At 36.7% G+C, this 15,372-nt stretch overlaps 2 protein-coding genes across 2 annotated transcripts; both read right to left on the bottom strand.

Moving 5' to 3' along the window:
• Window positions 1–2,741: 2,741 nt before the first annotated feature.
• On the bottom strand, window positions 2,742–10,368 carry LOC116125769 (DNA-binding protein SMUBP-2-like). Its single transcript, XM_031411485.1, has 7 exons — window positions 9,523–10,368; window positions 9,094–9,402; window positions 8,650–8,933; window positions 5,865–6,896; window positions 4,586–4,754; window positions 3,723–3,880; window positions 2,742–3,036 (listed from the first exon to the last, which is right to left on the bottom strand). The coding sequence occupies exons 1-7, from the start codon at window positions 10,253–10,255 to the stop codon at window positions 2,794–2,796; spliced, it is 2,928 nt and encodes a 975-aa protein (XP_031267345.1). The 5' UTR covers window positions 10,256–10,368; the 3' UTR covers window positions 2,742–2,793.
• A 1,225-nt stretch (window positions 10,369–11,593) lies between these two features.
• LOC116125807 (loricrin-like) lies at window positions 11,594–11,983 on the bottom strand. Its single transcript, XM_031411516.1, has 2 exons — window positions 11,959–11,983; window positions 11,594–11,910 (listed from the first exon to the last, which is right to left on the bottom strand). The coding sequence occupies exons 1-2, from the start codon at window positions 11,981–11,983 to the stop codon at window positions 11,594–11,596; spliced, it is 342 nt and encodes a 113-aa protein (XP_031267376.1).
• Window positions 11,984–15,372: the final 3,389 nt, after the last annotated feature.

Raw genomic sequence — 15,372 nt, 5'->3', positions numbered from 1 at the left:
TAAATATGTTGGCGCAGTTTGCGAGGCGATATGTGAGTTGAAGACAGAGTTTATCAGACTACTTGACTTCAGTGATGTTCCATGGGAAATATCAACCAACCAAAAATATTATCCTTTCTTTAAGGTACTGGTTCATTATGTTTTCTACTAGTAGATAGTTAAGTTCATTGTGTTATTAATGTTGATAGTCGGTTAATATGAGTAAAATTCTATTTTGATGATAGGAGTGTATTGGAGCCATTGATGGCACACATGTATACACTTCGGTTCCACATGAATTTGCCGATAGATACTATAATCGCAAAGGAACGTTGTCACAGAATGTAATGGCTGTATGCGACTTTAGGATGATGTTCACTTATGTTGTTAGTAGATGGAAAGGATCTGCACATGATTCAAGAGTTTTAAATTCAATTCTTGATGATCCTAATTCTAGATTCCCACATCCTCTGCCAGGTATAAGTATTTTCTTGACGTATTATAGCGTATTTGCCCCACTATTGAGGCCTTGTAATTCAAATAACATATCTGATTTTATTACAGGGAAATACTATTTGGTTGATGCGGGTTATCCAAATAGAGAGGGGTTCCTCGCCCCTCATAGGCGAGTGGCTTACCATATTTCTGATTACCGCCGTAACCGAAGGGGGCCACAAGAGTTGTTTAACTACAGACATGTTTCACTCCGCATTATTGTCGAGAGAACCTTTGGTGCTTTGAAAAGACAGTTCCATATTCTGCATAGAATGAACAATTACCCGTTGGACAAACAAGGAAAGATTGTTATGGCATGTTGTGTACTTCATAATTTTATCAAAATGTAGAATTTATAGGGAATGATGGCATTGTGTTGTAATAAGCAAAGCCCCGAGTCAGAATAGGCTTTGGAAGAGTATGTAAAACTTATAGTTAGGATGGAGTTGTATTAAAGTGTGTCACAACTTATGATTAGGATGAACTTTATATTAAAGTTTGTTAGATCCTTTGGTTATAATGAATTTCTAAGCTTTAAGAGAGGACTTAGAATAAAGTGTGCTACAACTACAGTGGACTTGTAATATATCATTTGCCTTAAAAAATGGACTTGTTATTAAAGCATGGCAGACACAGCCTTAAGAAATGATAGGCTTAAAATGAAGCTTATTAGAGCCTCTAGTTAAGGTAGACATAAAATGTGTCAAAGCCTTTGGTTAGGATAAATTTGTAATATGTCTTTTTTTTTTTTACTAAACTGTCCAAGATAGTTTGTACGCATCTCAACAAATCCTTTAAGACTTTGAAATTGATGACCAGATAAATCCCCCAAGTAATATGTCACTTATACATATATATCAGACCGGCTTATAATAGAAAATACTCAACAATTTCTCGCTTTTCCTCTCAGTAACAAAACAGAAGCTTTAAAATTTACATTTTCTCAAGCTTGAGTCACTTTTTCCCCAAATTCTGTCAAAAAGATCAAAACAATTACTTGAACACCCGAGTCGAGGACCCCAACCATTACGTTCTCGGGAAGTGTATCAATGGCGAGATTGCGCTTGAGTGGATTGGGCGGGCGTGGGGGCAGCGGACTCTTCATCTTGGAAGATGCCGGAGAAGGCGGAAGAAGTGAGTGCAGATCTGACGGCGGAGCGTTTTCTTGCCAGGGATGGGAATTCACTTTTATTTCGGGGGCGGCGACGATGATCAGTGATCACTGCCGTTTAAGAATTGATTTTTTTAATTTATTAATTAAGTAATAATTGAAAAATATGTATTAGTTTTTAATAAAATTATTTTTTTATAGACTATGGAATGTAATTCATACACTAAACATAGCATAAATATAAAGTAATACTATACTATGCAATTTGATTAATGCTATACAACCTCACTAGCTAAAGATACGCAAAAGTTCAAATTAGTACAAAAATCCACATTTAATTGAGAAGAAAAATTAATTTCAAGCAACAAACTATTATAATTAAAATAAAGTTTATTAAATGTTATGCTATATTACTAATATACTAACTATGTTGGTCGTTATTTATAAATATGACTAATATAATATATTTGAACTTTTTGTTTTTTATAAACTAGTATATTAAATTATCAATACATATATTGAATTCTAAGTATCATTATCCTATAAATTATATATTAATATTTTGTTAATATTTAATGATTTATACATAATACCATAACATATAAATATAATATAATATCAATTTTATGTAATAATTAATATAATTATCAATGATAAAGTTAAAATTTTAATCTATCAAATTTTATCATACAGTTTTTACCAATACTTAACGTCGAGTTGAGAGATCAATATTTAGATAGGTTAGGTTGACACAAATAATAAGGTTGAATTCGAGCACGAGATTGGATTCAAGTTAAAGACTTAAACCAAATTATTATTGTACCTTGACACAACGATTGCCATACCATTTCAGTTGCAGAAACAGATTTTGATGCCACTCACTACTATTGAGTGTTATTATTTTCCCCAGGTTCATGAACGGGTAGGACAACCCACCATTGCAAATAAATGACTAACAGGATTAAAACAAACTTACTTCCAGTAAACTTTTATCATTAGTATAATTCAATCTTCACATTTTTTAAATAATCATGTGTATTGTTTATATACAAATTTAATAATTGACTGAAATGTTGCTATCGATTTTTCTGTAACAAAAATAGAAAAACTGCTATACACAAATTGATGCAGAAGCATATTCCAAGAATATCTGCATTACCAAACAATCAATGCTTAGTAAGAATTAAAGTAATCTGCTAGGCTAAGCGTTAACTGATGGATGGCAACATTGGGTTCATGCCAAATCCAGATCCCCCAAATGTACCAGGTTCAGCATGCTTCACCCTACCAAAATAACGGATATGACGCAAGAGCCTCGCCAGGAAAGTATTGTGGCATATTGTTGAGCTATCACACACAACTGCTACATGTTTACGTGCCCTTGTTATCGCTACATTCATTCGCCTACTATCCCCAAGAAATCCAACAGCTCCCAACGTGTTTGACCGAACCTGAAAAATACATCATACATTGTTGGTTAATGCACAAAAGTGCTTGAAATGTGTAAAAATTGGGTCAATCATTGATTTCCACTGCAACTGATTTAGATTTCACATTAAACAATTTGGAAATATTCCATGCCTAATGGGTAATCTAACTTCCCAGTGTTCTTCTATTTCATTCAAAAATTTGCAATTTTATCTCTCATGTTTCTGGATTCTCAATTATCTTTTTCTTTTAACCACAAAAAGGAAGTATCCTCCTGGACTCTAAGACATTTTCCCTATCATAGAAATATTTTCGCACACAGGCTAATAAGAAAAAAATGAATTTTGAGGGACAAGCTGCCTAATTTCTAATTTACATTGTTTCACTATCTTCATAAAAAACCACAGGAATCTGAAAGTCAGTCTCTACAATGTTTGATTATAAGTCAGTAACTGTGATAGTCTCATAAATTAGATTATTAACTTCTAATAATGGCTTTCTTCTCAAAGGAAGAAACCAAAATGTTAATGGAAAGTGTCTCAAAAAAGAAGCCGAGTATATTCATTTAGCTAGATGAGTAAAATCCAAGACCTTTTGGACCCCACCACATCCAATCAGCACTTAAGCAAAGGCTCAGGAGCAATAAGTATAATCATCAAAAGCTATAAAAAGTGATGAGTGCAACCTCAGACTTAAAATAGAACCATACCATTGATATAATTACTGCATCAGCCTCTCGGCCTTGAAAGCTATCAATAGTTGCAACCTCGACACCTCCAGCCTCTGGAAGCTCATCAAGCCTATCCCTCAAGAGTTGCACTTGAGCAACATAAGGAGATTGCACTGCAATCGCTGTTGGGCTGACACCTGCATGGTGGATTTGAAAAAAAACATGAATTTTCCTTGTTTAAAAATTGGTGATGTATTTATATCACAAATTGATTTTGTAAAAACAAAATTTAAAGCCCACAACACAGAATCGTTCTGGGTTCCAGGTTTTAAAAATGGAAATAACTGTTATATTTCATTCTAGACTAAAACCCTACATGAACATCCTTAGATTTTCAGTGCCTGACGTATTTTTATATTTAAAATCTTGTTTCTAGTAAAATTTCAGCATAAGAAATAAAATGTAGAATTCATATGAATACTTAGAAAAGGAATTAGTTATGAAAAATGTTAGTTTATGATAGACATGTTGTTTTGAGTCGTTCAGCTATCAGTTTTACACTTTACACTGACTCAACAGCTTCAAATAAGGTACCATTTATCTAGTAGTTGAGCTACAAGAATATGTAATATATGTATGCATATGTATGTATTTATACATTCATACGGAAAAAATGAAAAGTTTCCACTCTTTCTAACTGTTTTCTCTCTTTAATCTTTTCAATACAAATCATTTGTCCATATAGATATGTTTTCGTATGTAAAATTACCAAATCAAACTTCTTATTTATTATGTGCAGCCCATGTATATGTGTGCGTGATTGTACATTAATTCACAATTCAATTGAGTGCATGGTCAACAATGAAAATTCAGGAACAACTTGAATGTAAGTTTATATTTACCAGCATAAATCAAGGAAAAGACATGCTGCACCACTATTTCTGCCTCCCCTTCATTGTAAAATGAGCCTGTGCCAGCTAGATCAAGATGCTCTTCACAACCAACAGATAAACTTCCATATGGCATTCTTGTATCGAGCAACAACAATGGGCATTGCGTTATCCATGTGGGCTGCAACAATAGATGGAAATGCTTTTGACTAATGCTTTGTAATCTTCAGTAAAAGAGTGTTCCATTACAAGGTGGCCTTACAAGCTTCTAAAACCCCCTTACAGCAAAATTTAAGTTCATTTAAGATTTCTTTATAAAGATAATTTCTGGTTGTCCACAGAAAGGCACTTTCATTCCACATAGATATGCCTTCATTTTATGTAAGAAAGTTAATTTATCACAAAATTCTTTCTGACACGATAGTACTTGAAGAATTGTAGAAACTTAAATATGGAAAAGACTGGAAGCTGCCAAAAGCAACAGAAGAGTTGTATGCATTTTAATAAAACCCTTTAACAGTCACAATTTATACTTTAACGTCAAGATCTGTTCAATAAATCATCCAAAATTATTAAGATCTCACGGTAGATACTATGAAAATCAAGAAGCATCCATGCTTTAAGTATGGGTGACACAGATTGCTTGAAAGAAAGCTGGTCTCTGAAACAAATTAATAAAACAAGTGCATCGATGAGCTGATTATTCAATAAATCGGATAGAATCAACTATTGTTTATTTTGGGGTATTTAATACAATCTCCACTTTATTTTAAGTAGTGTAATAAGCAAGTGATGCACAAAATTACCATGTCAATAATATTTCTACACTCAAAAGTACTTCGCAGCAAATAATTTTTACATGCTATTCCATCAACATATTACTTCCATTAACAACTCAATGATTTCCAAAAGACAAAGGACACAACAAGAAAATGATTTTAACAGTTAAGGGAGCCTAAAGGATAGTACACCCTATTAGAGTCAGATTGTCAAAATCTAACAAAATTCTCTACCAGGGAAAGCTCTATTTTAGACATTGTTAACCATCTATTGCATTTTATGAGTGTTCTTTCTTAGATTCTTTGGACTGTCAACTTAATGGCACATCATCACTATCAACTAAAAAAAAGGAGTATAACAGAAGTGGGGTGCCAGTGAAAGCAAGGACTACAAAGCAAAAATATAAAGCAAATATTAGGAAATATACTGAGCAATGAAATATTATAAAAGAAATATAACAAACACAAGAAAGTAGTGTATATAATGGACGATTCATAGATAGTTATCATACCTTGACAAATGGAGAATCAACAAGTAGATGATCAGCAACAGTTAAAGAGGAGATTAGTGATCCACCATACATCTCCTTAGAGGCCCAACTAGCTATTGCATCATTCATACGGTACTGAGTTGTCAACTTTGTAGCAAGAACACCTTCATGCATATTTGAAGCTCTTTCCAGCAGGGATACTCCAAGGCCACCTTCTAAGGCTTTTCTAGATAGAATCACAGGAGCAAGTTGGCATTGGTCACCAGCAAGAATACAACGTTTTCCCTGCAATATTGGGATCCAGCAAGAAGGCTCAATTGCCTGCCCTGCTTCATCTATGACAGCCAAGTCAAACGTATCTAACTTTCGAATCAATGGATCAGCTGCTCCAGTATTAGTGGCAAGCACCACCTGGGCACTTGATAGTACTTCCTTTATTGCTTCCTTCTCCTTTTTCTTCAGTGTCTTCCCAAGCTGTTTTAGGAGCTGGCGAATGCCAGCAGCTAATGAATCATCCTTTAAACAATGTCTCAAGTCTTTTCTAAGATCCGACTTCTTCCTTTCAAACTCCATCAGAAAAGTTGCAAGCTTTGAATTGACAATTTCACCCAAAGACTTTGATGCTACAGCTGGAGATATGCGTGCCGGATTTCCAACTCGTACAATATCTAACCCAATACTGGAAAGTTTTTCAACCATATTGTCAACAGCTGCATTTGTAGGTGCTGTTACTAATACCCTTTCACCTTGTTGGACAGCAAGTGCAATAAGTTCCATAAGCAAACCTGTCTTTCCAGTACCGGGAGGGCCTTGGACAATCAGAAAAGGCCGCTTCTTATTTAAACCTAAGGCAATTGCCCTTTTCTGAGAAACATCAAAAGTTCCATTCTTCATCTGTCCATTCAATTTCACTTCTGCCCAATCTGCTATATCATTCTCTTCCAGCCATGAAACATCTTCCTTGTCTCCAAATAGTGTAGCCACTACAGCAATCGAAGGATTTTTCTTATGCAAACCACTCTTCTGAAGCAGCATCAATGCTTCACAATTGCGCTGTAAGCAAAGAGAGACACCATCACGAAAAAAGAGGCAAATTTAAACCAAACCAAACCTAAAACAGGCATGTGTCTTATAATAGGCGGCAAAATGGTACAACACTGCAACCTTATGTACCAGAAAAGTGGGAATTTGATACTAAAAAAAAAAATAATAATAATATTAACCCAGGATTAGTTTATCATACTATCAAGCTTGCTCTTTTCATTTATTCAGAGAGTAACTACCTCACTTGACTGTTTGAATCTTCACTGGGCTTTGTGGGAAATCTTTATCCAATTTATATAATGATGTGTTTAGGTAACAGTTACAGTATAGTCTAATTTAAAATATTAAATAATATTTTTACAAATTTTCTGACAGAAGCAAGATTATATAGTTAATAATCTTCCAATATGCTTAATTTACTGATACCTGAACTCTCACTAAAGGTCAACGATTCGTAGTAATACAAGTTGTACAAACCACTCAGGTTTCAAGATTGTGGGATATTTAAAGTAGCTAATTCATACGACTTAACAGGACTACTTTAAAACAAGGATCCATTGATAGATATGATATTTTAGATGGCCAGGAAAATAATAACTGTCCACCAGACTTTTCAGAATGCACATATTACTTAGCAAAACAAAATTGTCTATTTCTAATAATATCTTTGCAAATTACACAACTAAATATTCACACAACCCAACAAATTAAATTAGGTTGATAGTACACAAAGGCAGAAAAAATATAAGCTTTCCATATATTTTGAGGTCTATTCAGTATAACCCCCAAACAAGTTCCACAGTGACTTGTCTTTCCTTAGCATGATTGGTTTAAAGGAAAAATGTTGTAGTATGGCAGAAAAATATAAAATAAATGATTAATAAAATTTTGACTGTTACCAAACTATGTTCTGGTTCAAAAAAAATTTAGGAAAATTATACTCATCCATTCAAGGCCCAAAATTGGGGTTTGCTAAACTTCTCACACACTAATTTTGTCAAGATTATAGCTTTCTTTCTTTCTTTCATTCTTTTACTTTAAAATAATCTTTCATATTGTTTCTTACCTTAGAGATTTAAAATCACTTTGAAGATGCAGATACATACAGTTAATCTACATAAAAAAAAAAATCCAGATTCCCTAATCATACAGAACACTTACCTTTTCATTGGAAAAAAGAATGTAATTTATTAGTAAGGTGAATCCAGAACAACAGTGAAGCAAAATTAGAAGAGTAAGGTATCTAAGACAAACAAGGGTTAAAGCTAATAAACCTGCACCAAGAAGAGTTAATAAATAAAAGGAACAAGAGGCTAGCAAAGACATTGCTGAAAATCCAGCTCATATAGCTTGAGTGATGTAAGAACTTATGTATTAAACAACTGTTATAATTCTGGAGGTTAGAAGAGGCCATGGCATGGAAAGCATAAAAAGAGCAGGCCATAAAGTGAGTATCAAGAAAGCAGATGAAAACTCTCAGCAGTATGATTTAATGTGATTTAGAATAAGATTGCCCATTTTAAGCCACTTTTGCCATGTTCCCTTCTCACCGAGAGGGAATTATTGAAGACATGAAATCGCATTTTCTAAATTACCATGAGAGAGACTTTGGAACATGTAATAGTCACTACAGGTAAGGCCTTATACTATTTAAGTTGCACCTTAAAGAAACTTAAGAAGCTCTTGGGTTGTAAAACTAAAATCTTTATCTATATGCAATGCATAAACCAAGAGTTACTGACAGACTCCATTCATTAGGTACCTCATAAGTGAGTGTATCAGCCAATCCTTGGATACGATCAATACGCACACTCTTGCCAAAAAGCTTAGAGAACGTGGGATCACCATGACGAGATTCAAGAGCCACACTGATGCTACTGCCATCTTCCCCAAGATTGTGAACGAAGCCCTGCATGCAGGAAGTGGCACCTGCACCCCTGCTATCACAAATCCTCACACATACCATGTCTCCAGGAGAAAGGGTGGTAGGTGGCAATCGGTGATTACCTTCAACCCTAAACAACACCAAATGCATTCCTCCTAGACCTGTACAAAACCAATTCACACCACATGATAAGCTAAAATTGATCATTAAGCACGCTAGCTAGCAATTTACAAGCACAGATAACATCCCAATCAATAAAATATCTGATCAATATCACACTGAAGAAAAAATTGTTCATGGTAAAGATAAATTGTTGAGAACCTGTGGATGTGCTAACTGCATACAAATTACAGATGGTGTCACATAGTTCTTGTTGAGCTCGCCCATGGCTAACCAAAAATTCAATCGGCTTCGAAGAATCAGAAGTCTCATCAGGAGTAGGAACAGCATTCAGCTCCTCCTGTGTGAACTCCAGTTCCGCATCCCTCTCTATGCGAAGTAATTCTGACATCCGATTTGAAAACTCATCAATTCTTTCCTGTATAGTCTTGACCCTCTTCAAATCCATTCCCAAAACACCTTGCACAGGCTTTGGTTGCGTAACCTTGCGAACCATAGCTCTATGCTGAGCTGCAAATGCACCATACTAATTTCATGATTCATTGGTAAACCCAATCTCATTCTCAATCAACAAAATGCTAAGCTAATGTTTTAATCTAACAATAAAAGTAAGTACCAGAAAAAAGGTACCTGAATTGGCAAGCTCCTTAAGGAGTTTCCATGATTGAGTTTGATGCCATTGTTGAACCACAGATTTGTTTTGTAGTAGTTGTAAAACATCCCTGAGTTCTCTCTGGAAGTGATCAAAGAGAGTTGGATAATGAGTGCAAGCCTTTAAACAAATGGCTTCAAGACCAAGAGGCATTGGAATAGCATTTAAATAAGGTTGAGCCTGTATTACAAAAGTAAGACCAGGACCCATTCTCTGTCTCAGCTCAGAAAACTCTCCCTCTCCCTGAACCTCTGCAGAAGCAAAATCTGAAGCCATTGCTCGCATTCCTTGACTTATCCATTTAACAACGCTCTTACCAAGATCTTTTCTCCCCAACGGATCCCCATTTTGATATAAAGTTCCAACATTCACTGTCTTGCTCCTCTCTGGCGTCTCTTTAATTGATCTTTCAACTATAACATTTGCATTGACATTACTAGTTTTAGTGTTGGAAACTCTTGATTTCGTAATAAAATTGGTTTTGTTGCGAGGCTGCTTAGGTTTAGGCTTTTTCTGGGTGCTACTAGTACTGTCGTTGCTGCAAATGAAACGATGTCGTTCTTGTTGTTGGCGTCCAATGAATAAACATATAGATCGAAAAGAAGAAGAGAAGGAGAAGTGTAAGGGAGGATTTGCAGCATTGACAGCAAATGTAGTTGTAGGGATGCTTCTGCTTCTGCTTCCGCAAAAACCGCATGAGGCTACTTCCATTTTCAGTTGTTAATGCTGATTTGATTTTCGTAATAAATGGAACTCATCGTTTTATTTCAATTTCATGTTGAAAAATTAGAGCCGCAAACAACAATATGAGGTGAGAGGAGGAGAGGAAGGGAGGGAGGGATTTTTATTAAATATGATAGTTTCAAAAGTAATAGAAAGTCGTTGTCAGAGACAGAGGAGGAGATCAGCAAGTTGAAGTGTGATTGGTTAAGTGTGATTCTGTACCACGGGCTGTTTGGTGGCTAACGTGTTTAAATTCTGATTTCTAATCCTTTCCTTTTGCTTCCTTTTGTTAGGGTAGACGTGCTTCATTTCTCACCATCAAAATATACGAGTTAACATTTCAAAGTCAACATTCTGTCTCTAGAAACTTCCCATATTCACTCTATAATCTCTCCTTTACAACTAAGGATCGGACTTTGATTCGTCTCGCCATCTGAAAACGGGATGAAATTTGCAAGATATACAGTAATAGCATTTTCTTTTTTCTTTTTAAGTATTGAGATACTCTAGTGTAGATCTTGAAAAGGAATACAAATGCTTAAAAATGATGTCCCTTGTTGACTACGAAATAAAATACAACTACGGAACACATATTATACATAAGGCTCGCATGTAATTGATTTATTGATCTTCTTCAAAAGGCTATTATTATTAGACTACATAGATCTTAACTTTTGGCTTATATTTAATCTAAAAGTAATGTTATATCAACAACCTTTATTCACAAACTTTTTCTCACAACCTTGATATGGTAGCTCGTAATTAATCAACCGCAATTTATCAAATGAGACCCATTAAGAGCTGACCAATTGCGAATTGTCACGTTGGAGTTGTAAAAGGAAGTTTGTGAGAAGAGGTTGTGGGTATAGTATTTTCCTTAATCTAAACAATTTCTCTATTATTACCAATTTATATATAATTTCACTTAATGTTTCCACAATTATATATATATATGCAATGAGGCTGGCTGTGAGTTTGAGCTCAAATTGAAGAATCTGAGGTTTGTATCTCTTTTTCCACTTCCAACTTCGGTGAGTCATGGCAAACTCAAATTTGGTTAGATGTGGATGACTTGTGAGCAGCGGTGCTTGAATTTTGTTATGTAATTGTTGGCGCTAGTGATCTACATATTTAGAGCTTTAAAGTTTTGTTATGCTATGCCAAACCAGTCCTTTCCTCCTACAACATCCTCACTTGAGCCCAATGCAAATCCACTTGACCCTCCACACCTACTCCATCACCTCCTGCACAGCCACCTATCTCACCACCACCTCCTCAAAATACATCTCCACCCCCATTGACATCTACACCTTCTCCCCCTCCTCCTCAACAATCCATTTCACCTACATCACCACCACCATCTCCAACTGTATCTAATCCACCAACCATTTCATCTCGACCACCACCACCACCAGCAATAGCATCCCATCCACCAATGAGTTCATCGCCCCCACCACTGCTAGTATCTAATCCACTAAGGAGTTCGTCGTCGCCATCACCACCACTAGTATTTACTTCACCAACGAATTCCCCTCCACCACCACCAGTGGCCAATCCACCAACAAGTATTCCTCCACCATCAAATTCATCTCCATCACCACCATCTAATCCACCAAAATCTTCACCTCCACCACAAACACCATCTACCCCAAATAAGTTCTAATCAAACTCTTTCTCAACCTGCTTCGGACGGGGCTCCTTCTGCTTCAAAGCCATCTCAAAAACCTTGTCTTTCTCAATCTATTCCTAGAAAGAAAGCAAAATACCTTGTCTTTCTCAAATCTCAACGATTGGCCAGATTTGCAAAAGAAGAAAAAGGAGAAGTAGTTGGCCAAAGAATTAAGAAAAAGAGAGGAGAATGGATGGAAGAGAAAAAGAAGAAAAGGAGAAGCGATTAGCCGGATCTGCAAAAGAGAAAAAAAATTGAAGATGAGGAAGAGAAGAAGAAAGAAAAAAGAAGAAAGTAGACGGAAATTTCTGCAAAATTATCACATTGTCCTTCTTCAAACTAAATTCACTAACAGATTCTGATGGAAAGTAGTTGTTTGTCATTTCCAAACTTTTTAGGTACCAAATTGTTTTTACGGCAAACTAGGGGTGGATGCATGTTTTTCGGCCATGAAAAAACAAGGAAAGTTCATTCTCTCGCTACTATTACAAAGGATATTCTTTAGAGTCTTTTATTTAATAATACACAAAATGGGGTAATTTTGAGGGCTGACAAGTCCAATGTCATAGGGATAGTCTAGTTTTTAAGGTCTAAGTAACTAGTTCGAAGCAATGCTTTGGACTAGGAGAAATACATTCAAATTGACTTGAATGTCGGAAGGTTCTTGTAGACGTTAAAATCTACGGTTATGAAAAATGGTCTCTGATCCTATGAGGTTGAGGCCACTAGCAATCCGCTGCACCTGCACACACAAAGAAACAGGCGTGAAGTGAACGGGAAACACTAGGGTGGTGTTTGCTATAGGCACTCCGACACTCAAGTTAGCAAGGCTGAATGAGGCTAATTTAGTAAGGGTAAGGGAAAGAGAGGGTTACCGAAAGTTTAGTCAGAGACTAGACATACGACGGTGGTGTATAGCTCTCAAGGGTGAGAACTAGGGGGTTTGAAGGTGTAATGTTGAATGAATTGTTATAGGGCAGACCTCTATTTATATAGTAATAGTAGGATCTCTGAATCCTAGTAGGACTATGAGTCCATAATGGTTGAGGTTTAGTGAACAGGAAAGTCTTAATTCACTTGCCTTAGTAGGGGAAAGAGTCATATTTAGTCTAAGATTCGGATCTTAGACGAATTAAGATATAGATGGATCTCTTTGAGAGAATTTGAATAGTACCGAAATAGGAAGTAGGTAGCTTTAGGGTCTAGCTTTAGGGTCTAAGTAAACCCTAGGTCCAATAGGTGATCTTAGATCAATGAGCTTGGGCCTAGCTAAACTGATGATGAGGCTTAAGTGAATCAAGGCCTTAGTGATTGTGCTTAATCTGCAAGCAACCTGGTAGGTGTAATGAGCTGACCCATTACGTGAATTCTATTGTAGGCCCAACTAGAATTAGGCCATGGCTCTGAGCTCTATTGAAGGTGTTTCGTTTTTGGGCCCACTGAGGCCTAGGACATTTTTTGGCCATAATAGTTTGCCCCCTACTCTCTAAGTTAAGAAGTACTTAGCTTAAAGATTAGTTATTACTGTATGAAAGTGTATTCAGTGATCTACCTGTCCAATCGTGCAAGTATCAATGTAGATGTCAACTCTTCAATTCATGGAACTAGGTCTTAAGTAAAATTCCTTCTATGAAGGTGACTCACTCGGTGTGCCAAGCCGAGTGGGTGAGTAGGCATAAACTGGGAATTTGTTCTCGCTCAACGCATCAAATCAAGTGAGAAAACTTGATAAACAGAGACCTCACTTGGTGCATAGAGCTGAAGGAGAGTATGAGGCATATCCAGAAGCATCCTTACTTGATGTATCGAACCAAGTGAAGGCTGTACAGTTCCTTAAAGGTGTGTTCCACTCAATGAATCGAACCGAACCGAGCAAGTAGATGTGAAGAACATACCATGAAGGTGTCCTCACTCTGTGCATCAAACTAAATGAAAAGATGTGAGGAACATCCCATGAAGGTGTCCTCACTTGGTGTATCGAATAGAGTAAGAGGATGTGAGGAACATCCCATGAAGGTGTCCTCACTTGGTGCATCGAACTGAGTGAGAGGATGTGAGGCACATCTTATGAAGGTGTCATCACTTAGTGCATCGATCCAAGTAAAAGGAAAACCAATTTCTTGGAGAAGCGTTCACTTAGTGCCTTGGACCGAGTGGGTAGAAGTGTCAAAATCTTGAAGGATCTTATCCTGGTTTGCAATATCGAGTGAGTCTACTGACTTGAATAAAGGTCAAATTTCTTCCCAATGTAGCCATGCGGTCGGAAAGACCGAGTGGTTGGATGTTAGTGTCTTGCATCATAGGGGGATAACTTCATTCGGTTGGGCAAACCGAACAACAGGCCAACGCCCTTAGGGCTTTTGTAAAACGTGCATGACGTGGCAGCTCTGAACTTTGAGCAGGAAACACAAAATCGAGTAGCTTATCTCGGGACACATGTATGGTTAAGATCTCTTTTCTACGCTTAGGCAGGAAAACGAAGAATTGTGTCGTACGATGACCAATCGGAGGCTAGCATGTGTACCGTCGCCATTAAAATTGAACCCTGTGACTATTCATTACCATTCTACTTCATTTTTTTCTCTTTCTTTGCGTTTCTTCCTCCATTTCTTCATTTTTTTGGGCAACGGTGAGGAGACTTTGATGTTTTTGGGAATGTTCACGGTAAACACTACTTTCTCTTGCTGTTTTTCATTTCTCTTCTGCTTTTGTTTGTGTTTACTGTAGTTTTCAAGGAATTTGGGTGAAGTTTAGCAGATTTTTTGTAAGAGTTTGAAGAGAGAAAAGTGTGAGGTTATTCGGTTTGAACTAGACGTTTCTATGGTGATTTGGTTATTCTGTTTTGGTGTTTAGGAGATTTTGAGCATTTAGGCTTGATTTGGTGTGGTTCATTTTGTGTTTGGAGAGTGAAGTTCTGGGTTTTGAAGCCATTTATGGTGTGTTTTTGGTTGATTTCTAAAGTTTTTGGGTTTTGGAAAGATTGAAGATGAAATCAATTTGCATAGGGCTTCCACTCAGTTCGTCTCAATCTGTTTGACCAAGTCAAGTAAGGTGGTTGATTGAGGGCTGGGGATTGGAGAAGTTTTTTGAATTGGAGTTAAGACGCCTAAGTCACCCGACCTCCCAGACCGAGTGGAGAGTGCAAGTTGAGTTAGTAAGTTTAGGGCATGGTCATTCATCCTGACCAAGTTGAGTGTGTTTAAGACTTGGTAGTAAAACCAACAAGGGCTAATCGCTCGGTAGTTTTGACCGAGCCGAGTGACAAAGTTGTGTTTAGTTGAAAGGTGACGTACCTTAGCCTTGGTGGAGATTTGGTTGGTTGCTTGGGTCGAGTGGAGTAAGGAGTGAATTATTGAACTTTGATGATGTAGTCAGAGTCGGGCGAGTCGAGTGGGGCAGAGATGAAGGTAGGTGATGAGTACGAGCGATCCCTAAC

This window comes from Pistacia vera, unplaced genomic scaffold, assembly GCF_008641045.1.
Source record: "Pistacia vera cultivar Batoury unplaced genomic scaffold, PisVer_v2 Contig171, whole genome shotgun sequence".
Classification (NCBI taxonomy): Eukaryota; Viridiplantae; Streptophyta; class Magnoliopsida; order Sapindales; family Anacardiaceae; genus Pistacia; species Pistacia vera.
Note: the sequence above shows the minus strand (reverse complement) of the source record. Positions and strands in the feature narration are given on the sequence as shown.